The 24,645-nt window shown below is 53.6% G+C and overlaps 3 protein-coding genes across 8 annotated transcripts; 1 reads left to right on the forward strand and 2 right to left on the reverse strand.

The window, feature by feature from the left end:
• Nucleotides 1–365: 365 nt before the first annotated feature.
• On the reverse strand, nucleotides 366–16,490 carry GGA3 (golgi associated, gamma adaptin ear containing, ARF binding protein 3). 3 transcript variants are annotated; one of them, XM_003997143.4, is made up of 17 exons: nucleotides 16,352–16,490; nucleotides 9,675–9,759; nucleotides 9,473–9,548; nucleotides 8,000–8,098; nucleotides 7,165–7,288; nucleotides 6,806–6,909; nucleotides 6,591–6,671; nucleotides 6,064–6,201; nucleotides 5,439–5,520; nucleotides 5,211–5,327; nucleotides 4,638–4,880; nucleotides 4,181–4,251; nucleotides 3,564–3,877; nucleotides 3,110–3,318; nucleotides 2,637–2,806; nucleotides 2,353–2,463; nucleotides 366–2,136 (listed from the first exon to the last, which is right to left on the reverse strand). In XM_003997143.4, the coding sequence occupies exons 1-17, from the start codon at nucleotides 16,389–16,391 to the stop codon at nucleotides 2,026–2,028; spliced, it is 2,175 nt and encodes a 724-aa protein (XP_003997192.1). In that variant the 5' UTR covers nucleotides 16,392–16,490; the 3' UTR covers nucleotides 366–2,025. The 3 variants fall into 3 exon arrangements, with proteins under 3 accessions (XP_003997192.1, XP_019673798.1, XP_019673799.1); XM_019818239.3 differs by lacking the exon at nucleotides 16,352–16,490 and adding an exon at nucleotides 15,954–16,297; XM_019818240.2 differs by lacking the exon at nucleotides 4,638–4,880.
• On the forward strand, nucleotides 16,436–19,937 carry MRPS7 (mitochondrial ribosomal protein S7). Of its 2 annotated transcripts, none has more exons than XM_006940577.4 (5): nucleotides 16,436–16,570; nucleotides 17,327–17,518; nucleotides 17,640–17,703; nucleotides 18,063–18,230; nucleotides 19,328–19,937. In XM_006940577.4, the coding sequence occupies exons 1-5, from the start codon at nucleotides 16,524–16,526 to the stop codon at nucleotides 19,547–19,549; spliced, it is 693 nt and encodes a 230-aa protein (XP_006940639.2). In that variant the 5' UTR covers nucleotides 16,436–16,523; the 3' UTR covers nucleotides 19,550–19,937. The 2 variants fall into 2 exon arrangements, with proteins under 2 accessions (XP_006940639.2, XP_003997195.2); XM_003997146.6 differs by lacking the exon at nucleotides 16,436–16,570 and adding an exon at nucleotides 16,608–16,787.
• MIF4GD (MIF4G domain containing) lies at nucleotides 19,843–23,830 on the reverse strand. Of its 3 annotated transcripts, none has more exons than XM_003997148.6 (6): nucleotides 23,678–23,830; nucleotides 22,638–22,769; nucleotides 21,660–21,769; nucleotides 21,306–21,461; nucleotides 21,124–21,216; nucleotides 19,843–20,583 (listed from the first exon to the last, which is right to left on the reverse strand). In XM_003997148.6, exons 2-6 carry the CDS (start codon nucleotides 22,723–22,725, stop codon nucleotides 20,356–20,358), a joined length of 675 nt encoding a protein of 224 aa, XP_003997197.1. In that variant the 5' UTR covers nucleotides 22,726–22,769; nucleotides 23,678–23,830; the 3' UTR covers nucleotides 19,843–20,355. The 3 variants fall into 3 exon arrangements, with proteins under 3 accessions (XP_003997197.1, XP_019673801.1, XP_044901095.1); XM_019818242.3 differs by lacking the exon at nucleotides 23,678–23,830 and adding an exon at nucleotides 23,390–23,656; XM_045045160.1 differs by lacking the exon at nucleotides 23,678–23,830 and adding an exon at nucleotides 23,139–23,369.
• Between the last annotated feature and the right edge of the window lie 815 nt (nucleotides 23,831–24,645).

The following is a 24,645-nucleotide window of genomic DNA, read 5'->3' on the forward strand; positions in this document are numbered from 1 at the left end:
CCTACCTCTGCTGTGAACTTAAGGTGTTAGAAAGTACGCGTTCTGTTCTTGGCATGGAACTTTTTTCCTGGTCTCCCAAAAGAAAAAGCCACTCCTGGAAGTTATGATGGTGAGTGCAGTGCCCTCTTCCTATTTGAAAGTCAAACGAGAGCAGTCAGTGGTTTACTTAGGCTTCTGAGATTGAGCCTCATTTTAGAATCAACTGGAACATTGTTAATTGTTCTGTCCTTTAAAAAAGGAAAAGGTCCAGGAACCTGTACTTTCATCAACAAAAACCTCAGGTGATGCCAGCAGATGTGTCTACATTTGGAATTCATAAATGGTACTCTGTCCACTGTGGGGTGAACGGGTATTAGGATTCCAGCTACGGCAAAAATGATTTTATTTGACATGCAGCAGAACAAGGGCAGCAGAGTTGGGATATTGTGTACAGCCATTTGTCACAAAGCAGTGACCTCAGTAGTAACACTCAATTTTAATGTCTAAAGCTTATTATAAAGGTGTATTTTCACACAGTAATCCCATAAACCTTCCCAGGGCTGCTAGCAGCTGGCTTTTGGAAAGCTCTTGGATTTACTCTGTATGTTGTGAATGGATTCACTTTTGACCTGTTCTAATCAAGCAGTGAATTCTGCTTGCGGAAGCTGGAAAGGAAGCGGGAGAGGACCTTCTGATACAGCAAGGAAACCTGGCAAAGTGCAGGGAGGGATCAGGGATTGTGGCATGTGCCACCTTTCCCCAGAGATGGCTTGGAGCCATCCAGCTAAGCCCAGATGAGCTGAGTGCTCTTTCCTCAGCTGGTGGTTGTCCCTCTCTTGCCCTGTGAGGCCTGGAGTCCCTGGCCCACTTGCATCTGGTAGAAGGAGCAACTCGGACAAGCGGTCGGAGGTTGAGCACTGCCGAAGCAATAGGGTCTGGTGATTCGATTCAAGCACGGCTCCTAATCTCACCACCTCCAGACCCCGTATCTTGCGGACATGCCCCTCAGCAGCTGGGGACAGTCAAGGTTCCTAGGCAACAGGTAAGAAGTCTAGTGCAATATGCCTGACCCTGAGGCTGCCTGTTCCCAAATACATGCCATGCCATACCACAGGCCAAATGGTGGGCAGAGGGGGAAGCCTAAGCAGGAGAATGCAGAGGATGATGGGAGTTGTCCTCTCCTTCAGAGACTCAAAGGGCAGGAGAGCAGTTTATTTCATGCCAAGCAAGAGGTAGTGAGTAGGATGGCCTATTCCCAAGGCAGGAGGCACACTTTTCCCAGAAAGCTTTGAGTACCTGCTTCCAGAGAAGGGGAGACACTGGTTCTCTTCCATTTTCTTTTGTATCCCTAGTTTTGGCTGCCACAAGGCCAAGTTCTGTTTCTAATAGGCTGAGTTTCATATGCCACTGCGATGTCCATAGGACACAGCCTGCAACCACCAGAGACGAGCACACAACTCCTCACCCAGCGGCCATTCCAGGATGCTGCTGCCCATGGAAGGCAGGGCTGGAGACTCGGTAGTACGTCAACTTCTCTATGCCCAGGGCCACTGGGGACCACTGGGCTTTGCCTACCTCCCAAGAGGAGCCTGCCAGCAGGGGAAGCACAAAGTAGTGATGAGGGGGCTGAGGCCTCTGGGGGGGGTGTGAGAACACGGTCCTTGAGGGAGGGTGCCAAGTCTCTTTAGAGCCCTCCCCCCTTATGGCATCAGGATGCCAGCATGGGAGGAAAAAACCTACTCCCCTGCCTTGGGTCCACGTTCCCAGGGCAATAGTGCAGAGTCTGGAGCCACTCCCCACCCCTGACAGCACATGGCTACTTCAAGTCACACAGGTAGACAAAAAAACCAGGTCCGTTTAGGGGGCCGATGAGAGATCATCACGGCAGCAGCTTGGCTCCAAGCAGCAATGCCCAGGGCCCCTGTTCCGTATCAAAGCTCTAAGCACTGCAGTCAGGATGTGGAGAATGACTGGACCAGAGAGCCCTCCTGTCTTGTGGCAGCCTGCCTGAGCTTCGATGCGGAGGTGACACGGAGTCCTCTGGGGTCATAGGTTACCCCACTGTTCCACAGGAGGGAATTGGTCCACCTCGCCCACCTCTGTGCTCAGCTGCTCTCCCAGGGCGAAGGTCAGCCTATACCGAAGCCTCGCTTTCTCCTGTGACAAAGGGGCAAGCGTGTGAGACCTCCTCTTCTCCTCAAACCTTGGGGCCCTTTCTGTGCTCCCCTCACCACCCCAGGCTCACTCGGCCACTGAACCAGGGTAGGGAAGGGACACAGTTAATGCTGCGGTATCACGGCACTTCAAACTGGGAGGCAGAGGTCCTAATCTGGGGCAGCTAGGGCTTCAGGATGGACCTTGGTTCTAGCTCACCTTCAGCGGATTGGCCAGCAGCATGACCTGGGTGATGGCTGCAGGTGGCTGGATGGGACTAAATGGAGACAGCTCTGTCCCAGAGGGTGGCTGTAACTTCACCTTCATTGACTGAAGAAAAAGAGAAGCTCCTTTGAAGAGAGATGGCAGGTGCCCCTAGGAGGGAGCCTACTGGAGTCACAATGGACACATGGCTGCTGCCTGCTGGCCTCAGGGCCCCTCAACCCAGTGGGTTCAAGATAAGGCTACTTCTGCCTCTAGAGGCCCCAGGAAGCCAGGGGTACCTTTGGCACTGCGGCCTGCAGCACGATGCTCTTGATGGGCAAGGGAGCTGTGTTCAGCATGGACACTACCACCACCAGCACGTCAGGCCGTCCAGGCGGACACTCCTTGGCAAAGTGGAAGAGGATGCGGAAGCCATTTTTATCATAGGCTGTCACAGGAAGGGCGCTGCCTGTGAGGAGAGATCATGTGGGTGAAGGAGAAACCTCACAGAGCCCAGAGGGTGTTGGCCACAGCCAAGTGGGCAGGACCGGGCAACCCTGTGGCCAGCAGGCTCCTTGCAAGAATCTGGGAAAGAACCTCTCAGAACCTCCCAAGAGTCCAGTGGCAACAAGGAGAGACCCAAGACAGCAGGGAGGTGGGTCATGTCTGGCTCTAAGGGACCTGGGCAGACAGCCTGTGCCTGCCCCTCATTCCCTATGACCCCACAGCCTGGGCCCCACATCCCCTCCTGCCCCATGCTTCCGACACTTACTAGGCTTGATAGATTCCAGGGGAACATGGACACTGGCCAGGGAGAGCTCTGGCCCCTTCATGGGGCTGCCCTGGGGCTGGAAGAGAGGACTGCCGGGCCCAGGGGAGAAGGGGAGGAGAGGCCGAGCAGTGGTGCTGGTGGGAACCAGAGGGGAGGTGGTGGCCCCAGGGAAGAAGATGGAGGAGACGGGTTTCACCAGACCTGATGTCCTGAGAGGCAGGAAGGAGGACAAGGCAAGTCAGAGACCTGGGGAAGCTATAGCGCCAACCCCTCAAAGCACCTCTCCCCTTCCCGCCAGGCAGAGCGGTTCTTACTACCCCACCTCCCACCGTTTCCAGATTCCCACCTGACTCAGTAGGCCAAAAGGGCACATCCCCAGACCCTCTGGAGCTGCCCCTGGTTCTGCCAAACCCAGGTCTAGCCCTCCCCAACCCAGCTCTCCCCCACTCATTACGCTCTGGTCTCTTCAAGAAGATGATCAAGGGCATCCAGCTGGTGCAGGGTGCTATCGCCCAAAGCTGAGCCGTGGTACCCGAGGGCTGTGGGCTCAGCCTTGAGGGCTGGGGCCGGTCCAGTTGGGAACAAGAAGGAGCCTGGTTTGGGGGCGGGAACACTGGCTGGGACCGCAGGAGCTGGGAAGGAGGGCGGCAGTGGAGCCTGGGAGCTGCCCGCGGACGGTGCTGAGGGCGGGACGAGAGGCTCATCCGAGGGGCTGGCGGCAGCACTCCCGGGCTCGGGGCCGCCAAAGTCCAGGTCCAGCTGCTCGTTCTGTTAGGGATGGAAAGTGCATGAGCAAAGGCTGTGGAGGGGTCTGCCGCAGATGGCAGGTTTCGGGTCCCCAACTCTGGCCCCCTTCCCTGGGGCCCCTGTGACCCCACCCCTGGACGAGCAGCTTCCTGAGGCCAAGGCCAGCCCTTGGATGTGATCCACGTCTCTAAATGCACGCAGGGCAGTGCCCCAAGGAGTAAGGACAGTCGCCGCAGTTGGCTGCAGCCAACTGGGGCTGAGGATGAGTCGGGAAAGAGAAGTGAAGCTCGTCGAGCATTTTAGTGATGTCCCCTATGTCCCTACCTGGAACAGGGGCCACTGGCTGTTTCCAGCTGACTCTGTGGGAGGGGCAGTGGGGGCTGGATCAGCAAGGCCTGAAAACAGAAGATGATGGTGAGAAGGGGCTCTGCCTTGGGCAGTCCCACCTCACCCAGGGAAGGTCACATGACAAAATGAGCATCAAGGGGTGACAGGCCGGGAGGTTTTCCCCCAGGCAGCCTCCAGGGGGAGAGGGATCCTCTTTAGTCCTTATGTTCCGTATGTGGTGGGGGGCGGGGGGCGCAGAGGTGGGGAGCAGAGCAAGACCGTCCACTGCGTCCACGCTGGAGCCTGGGTGCAGACTGCCCTGAAGGCCGCTGAACTGGACTCTATCCCTCCACCTGAAGCCTCCTTCTCCACCTCTGCTAAGTACACAGCCACCCCTCAGCCCTCCTCCCGATTCCACACGCCTTTTTGCTCTGCTGGCCCCTCCAGGACACACCCAAGCAGAGCAGCTCCTCGTCCAGCAGGCAGAGGGCATTGCTTGTGCTGTTGGGTCCCAGGGCGGCCTCGGCATGACTGGATGGGTGGCTGCGCCCAGGGCCTGAGGTCTGGGGGGGCGGAGGGAGGATAGGGATGCCGGAGGACGGTGGGGCAGGGGCCGGGGCCGACACTGAGGATGAGCTGCTTGGTGTGTCCAACTCAGCAAGGTCGATGAGAGTGCCTTGGTCCCTGGAGTGGTTTCCTGGATGGGCGAATGGAGGGGGACGGGACTGATTAGGGGCCACTCTAGTGGCTGCACAGAAGGAAGCAGAACCCTGAGCGCGGCCTCCAGCCTGGGCAACACTGAAAAGAAGCAAGCAAAGAAAACCCTGTCCACAGCTCCTGGCCTCTGGGAAGCTGGAGGACCACTTGGAGTGGCTCAGAATCCCCTCGGGCCCTGCAGGATGGCTTGTGGGTCAAGCGCTCAGGGCTCATGGCTCGGTGGCAGGGCCCACGGCTGGTCTGGATGGCTCGGGGGTGGGGCCCGGGACTGGTCTGGACGGGTCCAGAATGGAGAACTGGAACACTTTACCTTCAGAGTCTGGAATGGCTGAGGTGGCTACCTCACCATTGACCACCTGGCCTTCAACGACTGTTTTGTAAGAGCTGATGACCCGGGAGAGGTTGTCACTGGCCTGGAGGATGTCCCCTAGAGCAGAAAAGAGGTACTTCTCACTCCAGGCCATGACACTCCCCACTCCACGCCTCTGGGCCAAACCCACATTCCTGGGTCATCCTTGCCAACTACTCTTGAACTCACCCAAACTATTGTCATTGTCCTCTGTCTCACTGGCTAGTTTGAATAACGTCCGCCTCTTATTCTCACACCGATCAAACAGCTCCTGAAAGAGTCCCAGACCTAAAAATGAGAGCTACAAAGTCCCTTGGAAATCCTCCGGTGCGGTGTTCACGTCCAGGCGCTCAGGGGGCTCCTCTAGTGCCATGGTCAGTTACCGGCAGAACTGGGCTCAGAGCACACATCTTCCTGCTCCCAGCTGTCACCACGGTGGATCACCCGAAAGGTCTGCTTAGGACCAGTGGGAGTGTGTCCCTTCCTGTCCCCGAGGTGAGCACACGCCTCAGAATTCAGAGCATCTATGTGACCAAGGACTAAGGTGCAGCAGCGTCAGGGGCACAGGGTGGGTCTCTCTACCCAAATGTCCCTGAGGCAGAGAGAAGTGAGCCCTGATGGTGGGTCTGCGGGGTCACACAGACTCGGGTGTACACACGGCTCTTCTAGCCTGAGTTAGCCACAGCTCGTGTAAAATGGGGGTGTCACTGCTCCCACCGCCACCCGGCTGCCGTGCTGATTAATGAGGAATGGCAGGTACTGAGCAAAGGCTGGCCCCCATTCCCAGAGCCCAGCCCCCCGGAGACGCGCCTACCTTCATGAGCTCTTTATCTGCCTCTGAAGAATCCTCTTTGCTGTAATGAAGCAGCATCTCATTGAGCAGCTTTACGTTGTTATTAACCTCCTCTAAAGTGTGCAGACGCTTGGTCACCTTCTGGATCCGTGCCTCGTCCTGTATCAAAGATGATCAAGGAGAAAAAGCTCAACTAGACTCATCCCACGGCCCCTGATGCCCCACAGCAAGGACTGCACCAGAGGACACGCGCAGAGGCCAGTCCCAGTGGAAGCTCCTTTTCATGCACGGTTCTTGGGAAACACAAGGCCCAGTCCTGACGCACTTTTTCTTTTAAAATAACGGCCCGCCCTACCCCCCAGGCTGGCCCCATCCAGGTTTGCTCCTCTAGTCCATTCTCCCCCCAGAAGCTCCAGTGCGCCTCCCGCTCTCTGGCCTCTCCAGATGAGGGCTGGGGGCAAGGGCAAGCAGCAGGCCTCACACCAGGGGAAGGGACTATTGTTCTGTGGTCAAGAGTTCCTCCGCCCCAAGGCCCAGGGCCCACTCACTTCCTTCACCATGGACTTGATGAGCTTGTTGGCCTCTTGTAGGTCATCCGGGTTTTTGCTTTTCAACAACTTGGCTAAAAGCTGGAAGAGGAGGTACCGAAGGTAAAGGGAAAGGTAACACCCCACCTGGGAGACCGCAGAGGAACCGGAGCTCCCGTGGCACTGAGTGAGCCCACGCCTCATCTGAGGACGCTATCGGCTGGGATGTACTTTACCTTGGATTTCTCCTCATCATCAAAAACAGGGTTTTTGGGACGAGGTGGTGGAGAGGGGATCAGTGTCCTGTCCACGGGGATCAGTGGGTCAGACTGCACTATGCCTGAAAGGGAACATAAGGGGGCGGAGTGTCTGCTCAGGCTGGGGTCACCTTGTGGCCGTTCCTCACACAACGAGGGCGGGCACAGCCCTGTGATCAGGACCTGCAAGGGGTGAGGACCATCTCAACCTATCAAACCGCAGCTGAGCCCTTCCCAGGATCTTCCCTTCAGGAGGGGATGGCAGACATGCCCTCATTCTTCCTGGCCTTAACCAGCCTCTGGGGCTGCTTGGAGGCCGAGGGAAGGTAAGCACATACCCTGTCTCTTCAACATGTGATAAGCATCCTTGATCTTTGTTTCTTCTGGCAGGGCCAATGTCCAGCTGTAAAGCAGCTCGATCACCTTGGTCTTCACTTTCTCAGACACCCTGTCCCCCAGGTACTAAGAGGCAAAAGGAAATAGGGAAAAACCTGGTAACTGGTGTCAGAGGCAGAGACCATGGGAAAGCTCTCTTCACGGCAATGAAAGGTGGCTGGTTAGCCCCAGTCTTCAGGCCTGTCCCAGAGCGGCAGGTGTCCGGTGTGTGTGACATAGAAGGACACCACCGTGGCAGAGCAGGATCTATCAGGGCTACAGTCTGTGCTCAGACAGGGAGTTTCCATGCACAATCTCCCAGAAACAATGGCAATTTATCTCAGGGGAATTAATGAGAATGTCTGAAGTATGAAAAACTGCTCCCTGTGCTTCAAGTGGTGCCTAGAGCTGAAGCAACACCAGCGAGCAACAGAAGCTGAGCAGCTGAGTGATGGGAAGAGTAACTCCTTAGACCTACGGAAGACGGACCAAAGAAAAGTGACCGCGGTCCCAGGAGCCCCCCTCCCCGCCCCCCGCCCCCAGCCAGGGTGCGCGTTAACACCTGCGGCCACATCACCTGTCACATTAAGGCCAGGAGTCCATCAGAGGGCTGCCTGTCCCTGTGGCCTCATGGTCACCCTGCTACACTCAGGGCCTAGCTCTCTGAGGACAAGATGTGGACAGCTCTCTAAAGACAGCTCTGTGGAGATGCCGGCTGCAAGGTGAAGCCAGTAAGACGGGAGAGGGGGAGGAACACGAAAGGAGTTCCTAGAAATGAGAAAACCGCCACTGACTGACCTTTGGAGAGACGACTTTGATTAACTCATTCAAAAACCGGAACTTTCCTACTTCATTATGAAATCTCCTGCCACAGTTCTTCATACACGCCTCCAGCACCTACAGCCACATGGAGGGGAGGTGCTCAGTGCGGGTGAGGGTCGGAGCTGGCGCTCAGCCAGGACCCTGCACATAGATCACAGTGACTAGACCTTCACAAGGAAGAAACCGATCGGGAAGTTTGTGTGCACTGCCCCCCCACCCCGGAGCATCAGGGCAACAGGATCACGGACACCTTGGGCCCCTTAAACCTCTTCTGGGGAAGCCGAATAGGAACTAAAGAACAAAGCCCTGGGACCCAGATACCAAGACAGATGAATGTCTGTCGTAGAAAGTGCCTGCTTGCAAGATTCCGCCCTCATCATTTAGATGAGGAAACTGAGGCCCAGAGACAGAAAGTTTCTCTGACTCTGGGTCCAGGGCTCTTGCTATAAGCTGATCAATGTTTGGGGAAGATGGAAGATAATATTTAAACAGTTTTCTTTTTCAAAGACATATTTTCCCTCCCTGCTCCCATCGATTTTCCTTCTGAGGCACATAAACTACCTTAAGTTTTCGGTGCTTCCTGGGGCCCTGGGGCCTGCGGTTTATGCCCAGGAGAGCTCCACCCCAATGTTCCCTTTTTTGGCTTCTGACTTTGTAAAGCAGGGGTTTTCCAGCATATCGCTACTGACGTTCTGGGCCATTCTTTGTTGTGGAAGCCCGTCCTGTACATTGTAAGATGTTCAGCAACATCCCTGGCCTCTAGTCACTAGATACTAGTAATGCCCCATGACACGTGACACCCAAAAGTGCTTCTAGACACTGCCACAGGTCCCCTGGAGAGGAAACCCACTCCAGGTTGAGAAGCATTGTTTTATAAGGCCTTCTCTCTGCAGTGAACGCAACACAGGTGTGCACGTGAGCCGTCTGAGCGCCCTTCCCATGCATGACCCGGCTGAAGTCGGGGAGAACCTAGGAATCCTGTGAGCTCAGCCACCTCTGGCTCAGTGCCACACTTGTCCCCTCTGAATAAACACTAAGCTCCACCTGTCGGTGGTGCCTTCAGCAGGAGCTAGCGTCACTTTTAGCTACAGGACAACTTTTTACTTGCCTCATTTTCCTTTAGTTGGCTAACTCTTAACTGGCAACACAGCTGTTAGCATCTCTTCAAGAAGCCGCCTCTGGGCTCCACCCTGGGCTCAGGGCTCCTGCCTCTGGCTCCTTCCCTTAGCCACTCAGCTTCTCCCACAAGACCGGTGGCCATGGTGCAGGGACTGCACTTCAGTCATACGCATTCGTGGGACAGTTTACAGAACGCGCTCCAGATAGATCTAGTATCAGGGACTTCCAGCTGCCTTAGGACGTGAGCCATGAAAACCCCAGAGAACCCAGTGGGCGCATGAGGAAAGGCCTGGGCTCACTGAAATGCACCATCGCAATGAAACCACATACCGTCAGGGCCTGGACTGCCTCCCATTCCTGTGGAGACTGGATCTTATGGGCCAGCAGTCGGACAGCGATCTGTGGCCTGGGAGACAAGCAGACCCTGCTTTCAGGCACTGACCCTGGGACCACGTGACTGGCCCTCCTTGGCCAGTTTTTACTTCTACAGTCAGCTCTCTCCCACTTGCCTCCCAACAGCTTTGAGACTCACCCTTCAAGCTCTTTGTTGATCTGATCACAGAAGCCAATTATGTATTCCCAGTCCTCCTGGCGGTTGGAAGGATTGGTGGCTTTATCTTGGGACAGAGCAAAGCGGAGGACAATTGAGGACACAATGGAAAGTGTTCCAACAATTTTTAGGCATTGATGTGAAGCTAAGTTTGTTTCCACATTTCTTTTCTGATAAGAAAATCCTCAACAGGTCAGTCCAGTATTTTGAAAGTCACAGATGAAAGGGAAAACAAATTCTCAGCCTTGCAAAGCTTAGAGTTGACCACGGTCGATAGTACAGATGAATAATTATAAACACAAATGATAAAAATCTTCAAACTGATATCCGCAAAAATGTTTAATGTAACAAATAAGTATAAATAATTCTAGTTACATAAAAATAAGCTATTAAGCAAGTAGGAGTTATCAAGAAGTGTTTCCTGGAGAAATTAAAGTCAGGTGATACTTGATAAAAAAAAATATATATATATATATACTTAGGAAATGTATTTCCTATGTACCCTTCAAACATTTTTTCAAGACCCAACTTTCCTTAACGCTTTAAATGTTTTTTAAATTGTACACAATGTCATCCTTAAAAAAAAAATTTTTTTTTAATCTTTTTATTTATTTTTGAGACAAAGAGAGACAGAGCATGAGCAAGGGAGGGGCAGAGAGAGGGGGAGACACAGAATCTGAAGCAGGCTCCAAGCTCTGAGCTGTCAGCACAGAGCCCGAGCAGGGCTCGAATTCACAGAGTGTGAGATCATGACCTGAGCTGAAGTTGGACGCTTAACCGACTGAGCCACCCAGGTGCCCCCACGATGTCATCCTTTTAAGTGAAACTAATATTTAATGAGCCCCTACTGAACACCAATCATCGTGCTCCATCCCCAGGACCGCAGATACAGACCGCCCCTACAGTTTAAATGACCTTCTATGGGGCACCTGGGTGGCTCTGTTAGTTAAGCATCAAATTCTTGATTTCAGCTCAGGTCATGATCTCTCGGTTTGTGAGTTAGAGCCCCACATCTGGCTCTGTGCAAACAGTGAGGAGCCTGCTTGGGATTCTCTTTCTCTGCCCCTTCCCTGCTCGCTCTCGCTCTCTCTCTTTCAAAATAAAGAAAGAAACTTGAAACATTTTTTTTGAAAATAATAAAAGAATAAAAAAATAAGTGGTCTCCTATGATTAAGGACAAAGACAAGTGTTGGAGAGTTCTCAGAGGGATCACTGAGGGTTTAAAATCCACGTGCTAAATGTCAAGTCTCCTAATATTTGGTGGGGTCCCCTCTCCCCTGTTACCCCCAGAACCTTGCTAGGGGTGGTTAAGGGTGTTCCCACCTCTGATTCAGATCTTGGAGTCTGCCTCTTCCAGAAAGCACTCTCAAGCTGTTTGCTAAATTTAGGACTTCAGGTTCAGAAGAGGAATGGAAGGCTGAAGGCGTAAATCGTTTTTAAATCCCCATACTCCCACACATTTCCACAAGTGCCAAAAGCAGAGCAAGAGAACCTTGAAAAAGCCCCTCCACACAAGGGGTGTTGTCAGAAGTTCTTGAATTCTGGTTTCTCGTGACTGTGTTTTCTTAACTTCCTTTTTCCTAATATCAAAAATCACTTGCTCCGTGACCAAATCCTAACAAGGCCTCCCAGCATCTCCCCACCCCCACCCTGCCCCAAAGAGGGCTCTGAGGTACAAGAAGTCAGCAGACGCCACCCGGAGGCGGAGGGAAGGCGCGCAGGACCCACAGACGCAGCGCGCGTGCCTGGCAGTGTTTCTGCTCTGATCGCAAGAAGATTCTGATGCTTTGAGCTCCTATTTGGAGGAAAAGAGAAATGTCTGTCCTCAATCATGAAGAGAGAATTAGCAGGCCCTTTAAAATGTCAAGCTAGAAAGGAAGCAAATTAATTTAATTCCGTCAAGAGTGGCTATTTATTGCCATGGTGACCTACAAGCTGTCACCTTCCAGAAGCCCCATGTTTCTCCCATCAGTTGCCTGATATCTTCTCAGGTGTTAGCATGGCCGTGTTACTAATCCCCATCATTTGAGATGCTTAAAGTTCTCACATGACATCAAGAAGCTGAAGGATGCAAAAAGAAGATGGTCTGAGAAGCCATACCCCTCCCATCGCTGCTATTATCATTTCGAGAAGAGTCACGTACTTCATGGCGTAAGAAAGACCAACGCATTCACTTGCACTGTTCACAACTGGAAAAGGACGGCGGGGAGTGCCGCGTGGATGCTCCCCTGCCCCCACACGTGCATGAGCCATGGACCGTCACCACACGTGTTCTCCCCAGGCCTCCTGTAATTCTTGTAGCACTTCTGCTTCCAAGTATACGCCCACTCCCTTCTCACTCGGGTTCAACTTCTCCAGAATCCCACTTCCTTTCATCTGGACAGGCCTTTCTACTGCAACTCTGCAGGGAGCTCTCTGCCTACATGTGCGCACAAACAGCCCCTGTTCAGCAATGGTCAGTCCTGGTTCTGAGTATCTGCTCCGGCTCTCCAGCCTACTCGGGAAGCTGACCACAGCATCCTGAGGAACTGGAAGAAAACTGGGGATACTTCTGGGTGACTCGATCTCTCCATTTGCCCACTGCCTCCCTCCAGCAGATGCACACAACTTTCCACCCACAAAACAAGCTCTATTACCTGGCACAGAGCTGACACCACGGCCTCACCTGTCGACCCCACCCTCTAGAACTAGCCCTGGACTCTACTTTGACTCAAGGTTTCTATTTTCAGGTCTTTCTTGAAAGCCTTATTCTCTTGTGTGTCTGTGCATCTAGATTTTCTGCTCTCATTTTTCAGCTTAGTTCCAACACTAGTTTTGACTGTTGTGGGGCCTCAAGAGGTCAAGTGGGGATGGTTCAAGTAGGGGCAACACTGGCTACCCAATCCCAACGCAGCTCAAACATTTCACAGATGACAAATTCTATGTAACATATTACTTAGAGATTAAGAGAGGCAAGAATACAGGATGGAAAAGCAATCAAGAGTCAGCCCTCAGTGCTAGGGTCTTGAATCAAGAGGGCCTTAGTCACCAAGTCTTTGTTAAGTGCTCATGGAAAATTAAGTACACAGATCAACTGTATTGTACTATATTATTCAATCAATCAATAACGTAACTAAAGGAAAACTAAGTACAGAGCATTTGGCCATAGAGGGACTACAGAAAAAGTCCAAGACTCAGAGCCTAGCCTTGAGGAGGTTATACTCTGTTGGTGCAACACGTGCAAAATAACCAGAGCAAAAAATTAGAGTATATGATTTGTTACAGAAACAAGTTTTAAAACAAGCTCATTACTTCTCCTTCCTGACTTCCCTATTTCTATAAATGGTGCCATCATGGGGTGTCTGGGTGGCTCAGTTGGTTGAACATCCGACTCGGTTTCTGCTCGGGTCATGATCACACGGTTCACCGGGCTCACTGCTGTCAGCACGGAGTTCACTTTGGATCCTCTGTCCCCCTCTCACGCTCTCTCTCAAAAATAAATAAAACATTGAAAAAAAATTAAAGAAAAATGGTGCCATCATTCAAAAACTCCTTTTGCCCCACATCCAGGCATCCGGATTTGAACCCCCATTGCTGACTCCTTCCCTCTTACCCATTTCCATCAACCTAGGGTCCCTTCCTTCTCAAGGTCTATTTATTTATCCAGCAAGCACAAGCACGGAATGGGCAGATAGAATCCCAAGCAGGCTCTATGCTGTCACCACAGAGCCCGACATGGGGTTTGATTTCACAGTGAGCCAAAATCAAAAGTCAGACGCTTAACTGACTAAGCCACCCAGGTGTCCCCCCTTAAAATCTTTTTAAATCTCTCCTTCCTTTCTTACCTCTGCCCCTACCCCAACCCCTTCTTCACCTGCTTCTTGAATTTCTCCTGGCCATCCTATATAAAACCCCTATACTAACCCTTGTAAAACACTGATTTCACGAGAGACGGTAAGAACGGGGACCTGATAACTGTCGAAATTTAAGCTTTTTGAGCTGGAATTCCAGCTTTTCCAGAATTTGGTTCTAACTTCCCAGATTTCTCTCCCACCACACTCCTACTGGAACTATCTGCCTGAACCAGCCAAAAACCTGTTCGTATATGGTTTCTCTATTTACATCACCGTCCAGTGTTTTCTTAGCCAGTTCTCCCCAGTCTTTAAGGCCTGGATCAAATGCTACCTCCTCACTGACAGAATCATGTTTCCATTCCACTTCTCCCCAATTTCCTGAAGAAACTGCCTGCATTTTAGCATTTACAGTTCTTGCCTTGTACCTGTATCTTTTTAATAATGCTTTATCCACTCCAGGATCACCTTTACCGAACTTAAGGCAAAGACAAATTGAACTTAATTAATTTTCATAATACCTCACATAACAGGTATTTCTTAAAAATCTTTTTATGTTTACTTATTTTTGAGACAGAAACAGAGCATGAGCAGACGAGGGGCAGAGGGAGAGGGAGACACAGAACCCGAAGCAGGCTTCAGGCTCTGAGCTGTCAACACAGAGCCTGACGGGGGGGCCTGAACCCACCAACTGTGAGATCATGACCTGAGCTGAAGTCGGATGCTTAACCGACTGAGCCACCCGGGCGCCCCACATAACAGGTATTTCTTATGGACTGATTATAGTAATGACAGGAATTCAGAAAAGGCTGAAGTCATCAAGAGACAGTCCACGGACAAGGAGAATCTGGGATGGGTTTTAAAGCATCTAGTTAAGCAAAGGAGAACAGGGTTTCCAGGGAAGGAGAGCAATGTGTGCTGATGGGACAAGAACACATCTGACTTAGCAAAGCAAGAAGACGCTCAGGAAGCCACCAAGAGGCGGCAGGAGGCGTGCGACAGTGGGACGACCTGATTCCACAGAAGTGCTCTTCTGGGAGCAGAATGCCAAGTGGACAGAAGGGACGTGGGGAGACACCTGAAGCACTGGGCCCAGTAGAGGCGTCTATAATAATTCTGGCAATCCACAGAGTGACAAGGACCTAGACTAAAATAGTGCTAAACCCCAAGCCCTGGTTCGTTCACCTGGCCAAGTTCACACCAATAAGTCACAAGAACTGTGAAGGTGAATGACGGATAAGAATGGAAGGAATCTGAACACTGCCCCTAATGTCACTCTAATGGGAAAAATCAAAGGCCAGTATCAGCTCTAAAGTCTACAGACACCACTGTTCTTCCCCCACTCACAATCTCTACTCTCCCTCAAAAACAGGTCTGTCCCTCTCCTATTTCAAAATATAACTCTAAATCTAGCCTATTAAACTCAGCTTAAGTCAAATTACTTCAACGTCCCTATTCATATTCGTGAATCAAACAAATTTCAGGGACCCATGGGTGGCTCTGTCAGTTGGGCATCTGACTCTTGATTGCAGCTGGGGTCACGTTATCACGGTTCGTGGGATTGAGCCCTGGGATGGGCTCTGCACTGACAGCACAGAGCCTGCTTGGGATTCTCTCTCTCTCTCTCTCTCAAAATAAATAAACTTAAAAAACAACAACAACATCCCATTCCAGTGTAGTTATATCTATATCTGGTTAGATGTCTCTGGACAAGTGGTTTGATTAGAGTCAGGGTGTCCTCTTTTTGTGAAATGGTGCCATTAGTACCTGCTTCACTAGGATACTTGATAAATGAATTAAATGAGTGTCTTTGGAGTGCTTTGAGCTCCTTAGAGAACAGTTCCATATATACAGAAGACTGTGACCTGCCTGCAACTGCAGATTTTGCAAATGTAACCTGGGTTCAACAACCTGAAGGGGGGTTCTTATTAAGAAAGCTCAGGCCATTGGAGGAAACAGCCTGGAGGCTCTGGTACATAAGAGGTCTCTGCGCAAGGCAATCTCTAGGCATCCTACCTGTCATCATCCTGCCCAATCTGTGTTCACTTAAAGAGGCCTCCAAGGGCCTCTTCTAGCCCATAGGAAAGTTAACTTATTAACCCTTCAGCAGAGTACTACCTGCTAACAAGGTTAACCTGTATTTCCTTAACAGAAATATGATTTAGCAATTAGAGCAAAGGCCGCTCTAACTACAGCACTAGGCTGTGTTCCTCAGCTTTGCTCAGAGTACGCTATCGACGATGACTCGCTAAGGTGTTCAAGTGTGTGTGTCTCCCAACACAGACATAACCAAGCTTTGGCCGCTGCAGGAAAATAGAGCTCTGTTCTTTACCCTACTTTGGATTATTCTCACTTCAAACATTCTGCCTCAGCGAAGCGGCCACTTCTCAAATGCATGGTCGCAATTCTGAAGCAGTATGTGTATACTCACTGGTGCCCACCGCTCCCGAAGTTTCAGCCCCAATCCGCGGCTTTTCCCTCGGTCTGAGACTGAGGCACGGGGGTCTGAGAAGCGGGGCCCCACCACAATGTCCCCAAATCGCCGATGCATGTCAGCCGGGAGCACTCAGCTGACGCTTCTCCGCAGCCCGCGGGGCCGGGACAGTACGCAGCTCCCGCCGCCGCGCGCAGCAGTGGGAGGAGGCGCCGGGAGGGGGACCGGGCGCCCTGCTGAGGAAGGGGCGTGATCGCTGACAGCTTGCGGCGAGGGCAAGCCGAAGCGCGAGCTGCTAGGAGACGCCGCCACTGGACCCTGGGAGGAGGTGTAGGGGGGGCAGCGGGGGCGGCGAGGGGGCTCGAGGACAGACAGAAGCGGCCGCGGCTACTCACTCAGCCAGGACTCCAGGCTCTCCCCTTCCGCCTCCGCCATATTGCAGCCGCCCGGGCCGGCCCTGCGGCCTCAAACCTCGCGAGAACTTGCAAGAGATGAGCCGGGGCGGGGCGTGCATGGGGCCTGAGAGGAGAGAGCCCCGCCGCCGACGGTCGAATCAGACTGCGACGGATGAGAAGCCGAATGTTTCCTTTCGTTTCTTCCCTTTGGACCTCGGAGTGAGAGACTCTTAACGCCCGGACTAATAGGGTGACGCACAGATTTAGGACCCTGTGGAGCTTTTTCCCCGCCTGCCGTCCCTCGCTCAGGCACGCCGAGGACGGCCCTGTTGGGGTCCTTGTGGCCAGCCAAGATGGCTGCGCCCGCGGTGAAGGCTGCGCGAGGGTGGCCGGTTCTGGCGCTGGGCGTACGGAATCGTCTCCTGCGGTTTCCAGGGTAGGAGGGCGGCGGGAAGCCGGGGGGCCGCTTGGGTCTTCACGGAGAGACCTGCAGGGAAGGAAAGGACCACAAGCGGACCGTGCGGGGACCTGGACAGAGCCTGCGGGCCAGGACACCTGGGTCCAAGACTCTGAATTAGCTGCGTGACTTTGGGCGAGTGTGAAGGTTTCGTGATTGTTCCCGGCGATGGGGTTCTGATTGGAAGCTGAAAGTGCGGTCTTCGAAAAGAGCTCAGTGCTGGGATTTTCTGTGTTGGGAGAGGTCGGGGGAGAGCTGCCTAGGCGGGGCGCCTATCCTGTGATTTCAGGAGGCTCTCCTTACCGTTGGCACTTGACGAGGGGGAGACTTTCCTGGCCTTTTTGGGGGGAGTTTACTTACCTCTTGGGACAAGAGCCAGAATTACTGCGTTCAGGTTTGCCTAACGCTCACCCTGCCTCTCTCTCCTCGACGGGTTGGCAAACATGCCCATTGTTAAGTAAGGCCTTTTCTCTTGTGGGGTCAACTTTTGCCCGCCTCTTCCTCTTCCCCCCTCTTAGGCTGACCCAGGTGAGGGGGAGCCGCTATGGTCCTGAATACAAGGATCCACAGGTTGACAAAGAATATTACCGTAAGCCATTGGCAGAGCTGACGGAGGAGGAGAAGTATGAGTGGGAACTCAGGAAGACTCAGCATATCAAAGCTGCCCCAGCGTCGAAAACAAGCTCTGTGTTTGAAGACCCAGTGATCAGGTCAGATGGAAGCAAATACTTCTGTTCCACAGACTGGGACTATACCAGGGAGGGTCTGCAGTTAGGATTCTGTGGAATCCTAGGCCTTGGAAACCTAAACGTGTTGCTTTTCTTCTTGAAGTAAATTCACCAACATGATAATGAAAGGAGGAAACAAAGTCCTGGCCAGATCCCTCATGGCGCAGGTAAGCAGCTGCTTTCTTACAGCTTTGTATGTGGCTTTCGCTTTAGCATAAAAAAGCACAAATTCACATACCTGCCATTAGAATGACCTTCCTATGTATGGGTGGAGGTGGTGACTTTAATACATCCTGCAGGAGTCGGCCACCACCATTCACTCCCCCAATCACAAATCTTGGCCTGTTTGCCTGGTCCTCGCTCAGAAAGAGGGAGGCACTTAGGAACTTTGCCTTAGAAGTTCTGAGAGAGGAGCTGCACTGTTGTAGGAGAGCAGGATGGGAGGAGTAAAGGGCAAGGTACTAGCTCAACTGGGAAAACCCTGTAGGGAGGCTGGTGCGGTGTCTTTCAATGTATGCCTTTGCAGACTCTGGAAGCTGTGAAAAGGAAGCAGTTTGAGAAGTACCATGCTGCCTCTGCAGAGGAACGGGCATCCATCGAACGCAACCCCTATACCATCTTCCACCAAGCACTGAAAAACTGTGAGCCTGTGATTGGGCTGGTACCCATCCTCAGAGGCGGCCACTTCTACCAAGTGAGTGGTCAGGGCCGGAACGCAGGGCTGCCCACCCATGAAACAAGATGGTTGGGGGGGTGCTTGAGAGGGGGAGGGTCCAGAGCAAGGCCAAGATTGATAGTTTTATAGGGACTAGGTTCTGTCAGAATCTGCTCGTCGGAGTCCTAGTGTAAAACTCACAGGCCGAAGATGGGAGGGGAAGAGAGCAAAGAATCATCCGAATTACTTTTTCTGGAAGCCCACCCCACCCCCATTCTGTCCACTATGCCCTGTTCTAAATTGTAAGCTTCTTGCAGTGAGGGACTGTGTTTAAAACTCCTCTTCATCTCCCGGTGCCTAGAGTAGCGCTTGACCCATAACTGATGCTTCATCACCATTTCCTGAACTGAATGAGGGGTCTGTTACTGCACTTAATTACACATCATTGTTATAAGCCAGTGTTCTCATCTTTTTTTTTTTTTTAATTTGCTTTATTTTTGAAAGACAGCATGAGTGGGGGAGGGGCAGAGAGAAGGAGACACAGAATCTGAAGCAGGCTCCAGGCTCCGAGCTGTCAGCACAGAGCCCGATGCAGGGCTTGAACCCACAAACCGTGAGATCATGACCTGAACCGAAGTCAGACGCTTAACCGACTGAGCCACCCAGGCACCCATCATCTGCTTTTTTAACATAAACTTCACAAGGGAAGAGACTCTCGTTAATGACTGTGTCCCTGGGGTCTTGTGTGGTACCTGGTATATAGTGGTGGTCTAGCAGATAATTTTTGGACAAGAGGATTGTGTTTATAGGCACCTGTGATCTGAGTTAGCTGAGACCCCAGCTCGATGGGGCTTTTCCCAGTTGATGTTTGTATCAACTTGGCTAAGGTTCCATTTAGAGGTGAAAGAGGTCTGTGCTTAATGAGCATTTGCTCAATGAACGCCTTTGTGTCTGCTACACTGAGGTCACTCGGGTGTGGGTAACTCACAAGAGGAGAAGCGAGGCCCTTCTTCTCAGGAGCGTTGCCAGGGCTGGGTCAGAGGGAACCTGTGGCTACCCCTTACAGCTTAGGGAGGAAGGAGGCTGCAGGCCTGGCAAGTTCTTGGACTAACTTGCCCACGTCTTGTCTCCTTCAGGTCCCCGTGCCACTAGCCGACCGGCGCCGTCGCTTCCTGGCCATGAAGTGGATGATTACTGAGTGCCGGGAGAAGAAGCACCGGCGGGTGCTGATGCCGGAGAAGTTGTCCCATGAGCTGCTGGAGGCTTTTCACAACCAGGGCCCTGTGATCAAGAAGAAGCATGACATGCACAAGATGGCCGAGGCCAACCGTGCGCTGGCTCACTACCGCTGGTGGTAGAGGGAGGGTAGGGGCCCTGGGAAGAGCCCGGGGCTCTTTGCTGCGAGAAGTAATGAAACACTTAAGGGTTAAGGATGTCGTTCCTTTTTCAGGGCAGGCAGGCCTCATAAGGATGGAGCAACATACATATTGCTTGTTAGTCCTTTCTTTTGGGCCTAGAACTTGCTCTTCCTATCCCATCTCCTTACAATGAAGGAACATACCACTTTAGATTTCCTGCAGGAAACTTAGGGCCCATCCAGTCTCTCCCCTCAATTCGGGGGTAGAACTTAGGATGATACGAAAGGAAGCAGTTTTAATGTTAGAAAAGCTTTATTAGAAAACTGTCACCCTGAACTGGTGTAGCATGTGATGGGGTGCTGCCATTTACTAAAACCGACTAGAAATATGTTTGCTTCCGAAGTGGTCCTTGTACAAAATGTAAAAAGCACTCTGGTGGGACTTGTGCTCTGCCCCTTGATATCCCAAAGTATCCCACCAGTAGCTATGGGTACCCATTTTACAGATGGGGAAACTGAGGCACCAAGATGGCTGTTGCACCAGTGGCTACACAAGGCAGTGGTTCTTAGAAGCTGCATTTCTCTGCCTGGCCCAGGTTGGAGGTGATGGTACAGTGGGGGGCAAGTCTGTTTGGTGTTTTCCCCAGTTCCCGAATCCAGAAGGGAAGGTGCTCGGGGCAGGACCACAGCTTAAGTGGGAAACCGCTCAGGAGCTGTTGAAAGTCTGGAAGAACAGTCTTTGGGAGAGGCAGGAAGTCGGGTAGGTGAGAGGCCGGTGCTTCTGGTGCGGCAGCCTGACTGGGAGGCCTAGTCGGAGACCTCGCTATAGTAATACTTGTGGGCAGCCGGGGTCGTCTTCCAGCCGGCTGCCCGAAATTCGATGATCTCCAGCAGCAGCAGCTGGGCCAGGGAGCTGAGGCCACTTGGGAGCAGGAAGCCATCCCGGATCAGGACAAAGAGCTCATCCATGCGCTGTCGGTTCATCTTCTCCAGCTGCTCCCCCACCCGATGCAGCTGGAGCACCAGGCAGTCCACCTGTGGGGGAGGGCAGTGGGAGGTGACCCCCAAGGCAGTGCCAGCCCATCACCGAGCAGCCGTGAACGGAGCACTTGCAGGGTCCCGTGCTTGGCCCCATATGCTCATTTTCTCCTGTCATCCTCACACCACCTGGTGGGTATTAGCCACATTTTACGGGAAAGGAGACCAGTTCAGGACTTACCTAAGGTCTCTTGGGCCAGGCTGGGTGCAGGCCCTCTCTGTACGCTGCCACTTAACCCAGCCTTTCTACCCCTCTCCTCACCTGCCTAACTGATGGGTTTCTGGGCCATGTGTATCCACAGCTGGATTCTTATCACAGGTTAGCTTTCCTACTGGGGACAAAGCCTCTGAGCCTGTAGGTTTTGGCTGCTCTGTTCTGGTTAAATTCCAGGCCTGGCAGCTTATCCTGGAACTGAGGCAGGCCTCGCATGTCCCCACCAGGCTCCTACCCTAAGAAGTGATGCTCTCGGATGCCTCCATGGACAACAGGCATCTGAGACTGCCCCCCCTCCACAGCTGTCCGAACGGGTCACCCACCTCCTCCTCCTTGTTCAGACTGTCAGGCTGGGCCAGCCGGAAGAGGCAGTCATAGACGGGGTTCACCAGGGCCATCATGGGCATGTTGTTCACCTGTGGGGGGAGAGGGGACCAGAGCACTGGTTTAGTGGCTGAAGGAGACAGGCTGTCTCTGCTGCACAGGGTGACTACCGGGGCCTCACCCTCAGGTAATCAAAGATGTTGCAGATAAAGGTGACATAGCAGACCCAGCCCTGCAGGGACCGGGCTCGCAGCTGCTCCCGAGCCTGGTACTCCTGCTGCAGCCGGTTCAGGAGTCCCCGTCGGAAGACACTCTGGCCTGCTTGCTTGCTCTCAGCCTGTGAGCCAGGGAAAGGATGGTGAGCAGAGGGCGGTGCCATGGCAACCCTCACCCAAGCTTCGGTGACAGAGGACCCTCCTGTCCATCTCTCTCCACCCGAGGGGAGCCCTGTGCATCCCTGCCCTGCTGGCCAGGCTTTCTGCCTTGTGCTGAGGTCTTTCTCAAAGCATCTTCCGCTTTACCAGTCCCGGCCAACCTGAATGATGGCATAGCACATGCGCCCTGCTTCTTTACTGAAGACGCAGTCCTGCAGAGAATGGTCCACAATCACATTGGCCACCTTCTCCAAGTCCACAGCACCTGGATCTGGGGTAGAGACAGGTGGGAATCCAGAGCTGCTGAATTACCACATTTGCCTCTACTTGCTTCTAGGGATGGGAGATACTTACAAAAGAGCACTCCCATTATAAACCTGGCGTGTAAAGAGACCAGAAGATAGGTGGAGAAGTAACCACACACAGGAGCAGCTCTACCGTGAGCCTGATGGCCCACTCGGAGGAAACCAGAAGGGTTATGTGGCCACTACAGACTAATCAAAGAAGGCCAGTTTTTTTAGAGCACACATCATTTCCTGGCACTAGGCTGAGGAAGGAGCACTGAACAGCGATGTACTTGACAGCAGTTTCACGGAAGAAAGTGTTCTTAACAACACACAGTGTTCTTCTAATACATGAACCCTGACAAGAGCGGTCCAGGCAGGGCCTCCCCAACAGGCTTAGCTTGGCATGTGATGGGCATTACTAATTGTTAGCTGAGTCAAACTTCTGGGTGCTGCAGAAGGCACAGATCCAGGCCAATTACTACATCTCCTCTGCCAAGCACAACGCTCCATCCTCTGTCCCAAGTCAGCCAGCTCTGCACATTCTAGACAGCCTCCTGTGGCTGAAACCTGGTCCAATGTCAGGGCTCAGGAGACGACCCTCTTGTCTGTGCTCCAGCCCCTTTCATGGGAACTTGAACTTTAAAAAATGGCTTTACTGCCTGAGAGGTGACTCTATGATTCACACTTCGAAATGCTGGTCTAAATGTAGCTTGTCCTCCAGTCCAAGAGTGACTTACTCGCTCCTGCTCTCAGAAAGCAAAGGGACAGCTGGGCATTCTGGGCTGAGACTCAGGTCTCCAGGCCTGACACTTTGGACCATTCTGTACAGCTCAGGGGGGCGCCCATGCTCACCTTTGAGTGCTGTCTTCAGCAGCTGCTGAGTCTCTGCGTCAAAAGACTGGATTTTATACTCCTCTCTACCAGGCTCCCCCATGACCATTCAGCCCCAGCAGCTCTTTACTGGGGTGGGACTAATGACAGCACCTAGGGAGGAGGAGAGGGGCAAGGGAGAGGCCTCAGGTGTGCACTGTGGGGCCAGGTTCCGATCCTGCACGCCCCAGGCAGGGCTGGCCCGCACACTGAGACAGGTCCTCCCAGCCAGTCCGTTGCATTGGGCGGTTGGCTGAACGCCCACCAAGTTTGGCTTCTGGTAGAGACTGGGCACCAGCCAGGCACCTGCTGCTCAGTTTAAGAACCCCAGTAGCTTCTGGGATTACACAAGCGTAAAGAGGTGAAGGTGAACGTGCCTACCCTCTTGTCTCCACAGGAGGTAGGGTTATTCTCAGCTCATACCAATGTTGGGGTGGGGTGCGCAGCGCTGGGGGTGTGGATGGGGGCACATCAGACACTTGCCCTGTCTATATAAGCCAGCCTGGAAGCTGCTGGCCCAGCAGACTTCGGCGAATGACCGGGCCGGGGACACCGGGCAGCTGTCTCAGCAGGGTTCCAAGCCCCGTCTCCCCTCCTTCGGCTTTAATCAGAGTCCCTCTCAGTCCCCAAACCCGCCCTTCCAGCCCTCGGCCTGGCCTGTGTGGGCGGGTGCGGGAGCCCGAACTGCCGCCGTCCCGGCCAACTTCTCCCAGGGACGGACTGGTTAAACTCGCCTCCCGAGCGGCAGAAACCCGGTCCTGCCCACTCAGGACTCCCAATTCCTGAGCTCCATTCTGGACCCTTCCTCTTAAAGAAGAGAGGAGCGGGATGACGCGTCTCCCAGCGGCGGTCCCTGTGGGAGTCCCCTCTCCGGACGCGGTGCCTCCCCGCTGGTCAAAGGAGACGACCTTGGGGTCTCCAGAGCCAGGCAGCTTCTCCAAACCCGGAACACCCTGCCCGGCGGCGCAGGGTCGCCGTCCGGAGTCCCGCGGGCGAGAGGCGGCACGAGCGTCGGAACCCACCTGCCGGGCCGGCGCCGCGCCCGCGTGCCCGGAGGCTGCTCGGAGAGCATGGTGCGCGCGACCCCGGCCGCCGCGCAGCAGCAGCTGGAGTGGCTGGTCGGGCCTCGAAGCCGCTTAGGTCATTTCCGAGCGCGGCGCCGGGGCGGAGCCCGGCGTGGATGGGGCGGGGCCCGGCCCGGCCCGGCCCGGCCCGGCCCGGCTCGGGAGGGGCGGGGCGGGGCGGGAGCAGTCTCGCCAGCGCCACCTGCCGGAGTCCCGGGGACGCTGTCCTCACCGCTCGTCCTTCGGAGGTCAGTGGCGGTACCACGGGGAACATCCGCGAAGCTGTCCCCACCCTGTCCTCACTAGACTCGCCCGCGCCGGGCGAGACCTACTCCTCGGCCCACAGGAAGCCATTGGTAGCAAGTGGTGGCACCCTACCCCGTCCCAACGCCTGGGGCTCGGGCTAAAACGGGTTCCAAAGAGGAGACTTAAAGAGACCCTGCGGAGGTAGGGCAGTGATGGCTGGAGGGGGCAGGGACTCACAGGTGGTGGCCTCTTGCCCCCGACGCGAGAAGGCAGGGGTGCCTGTAACGGCTGGATCACTGCTCCCCTTTCCTTCTCTCCTACTCCAAGTACAAACGGTACTGGTAGAATAAGCTGAAAACCAGTGGACCAGCCCAAGAACCCCATCCCCCTGCTAGCCTGTGACCCGCGAGGTTCTGGGGGTGACCCCGAAGTTGGTTAAGCTCCTAGCTTGGTCTTGGCTGGGGCTGGGAAAGAGGCATAGGCCTAGCAGCTTAGGGCCCTCCCTGAGGTCGGCCCTGGGTTGCGGAAGGGCAACCAGAAGGGGCTGGAAGAGAATTGCCTCTTTCCATGGTGTGGACAAGAAGTGTCCATGGCGACTTCCTGTTGCCAGAGTTCTCTCCTCTGGCTAAAACAGCTGGCGGGAGTGGTCACCAGAAAAATGAGGAAGGACGGCTGCAGCA

This window comes from Felis catus, chromosome E1, assembly GCF_018350175.1.
Source record: "Felis catus isolate Fca126 chromosome E1, F.catus_Fca126_mat1.0, whole genome shotgun sequence".
NCBI classification, from domain to species: Eukaryota; Metazoa; Chordata; class Mammalia; order Carnivora; family Felidae; genus Felis; species Felis catus.

Bases quoted from the DNA above. Each gene is read 5' to 3' on its own strand.
- MIF4GD (XM_003997148.6), bottom strand. From the start codon at position 22,725: ATGGTCATGGGGGAGCCTGGTAGAGAGGAGTATAAAATCCAGTCTTTT. The intron at 21,770-22,637 runs GTGAGCATGGGC...TCTCTACCCCAG, and splicing joins GCTGAAGACAGCACTCAAAG to ATCCAGGTGCTGTGGACTTG. The intron at 21,217-21,305 runs GTGAGGCCCCGG...CTCCCCCCACAG, and splicing joins ACATCTTTGATTACCTGAGG to GTGAACAACATGCCCATGAT.
- GGA3 (XM_003997143.4), bottom strand. From the start codon at position 16,391: ATGGCGGAGGCGGAAGGGGAGAGCCTGGAGTCCTGGCTGA. The intron at 6,910-7,164 runs GTATGTGCTTAC...GTTCCCTTTCAG, and splicing joins TCACATGTTGAAGAGACAGG to GCATAGTGCAGTCTGACCCA. The intron at 5,521-6,063 runs GTAGGCGCGTCT...GGACTCTTTCAG, and splicing joins CAGATAAAGAGCTCATGAAG to GAGCTGTTTGATCGGTGTGA.
- MRPS7 (XM_003997146.6), top strand. From the start codon at position 16,705: ATGGCTGCGCCCGCGGTGAAGGCTGCGCGAGGGTGGCCGGTTCTGGCG. The intron at 17,704-18,062 runs GTAAGCAGCTGC...ATGCCTTTGCAG, and splicing joins CCAGATCCCTCATGGCGCAG to ACTCTGGAAGCTGTGAAAAG. The intron at 18,231-19,327 runs GTGAGTGGTCAG...TGTCTCCTTCAG, and splicing joins GAGGCGGCCACTTCTACCAA to GTCCCCGTGCCACTAGCCGA.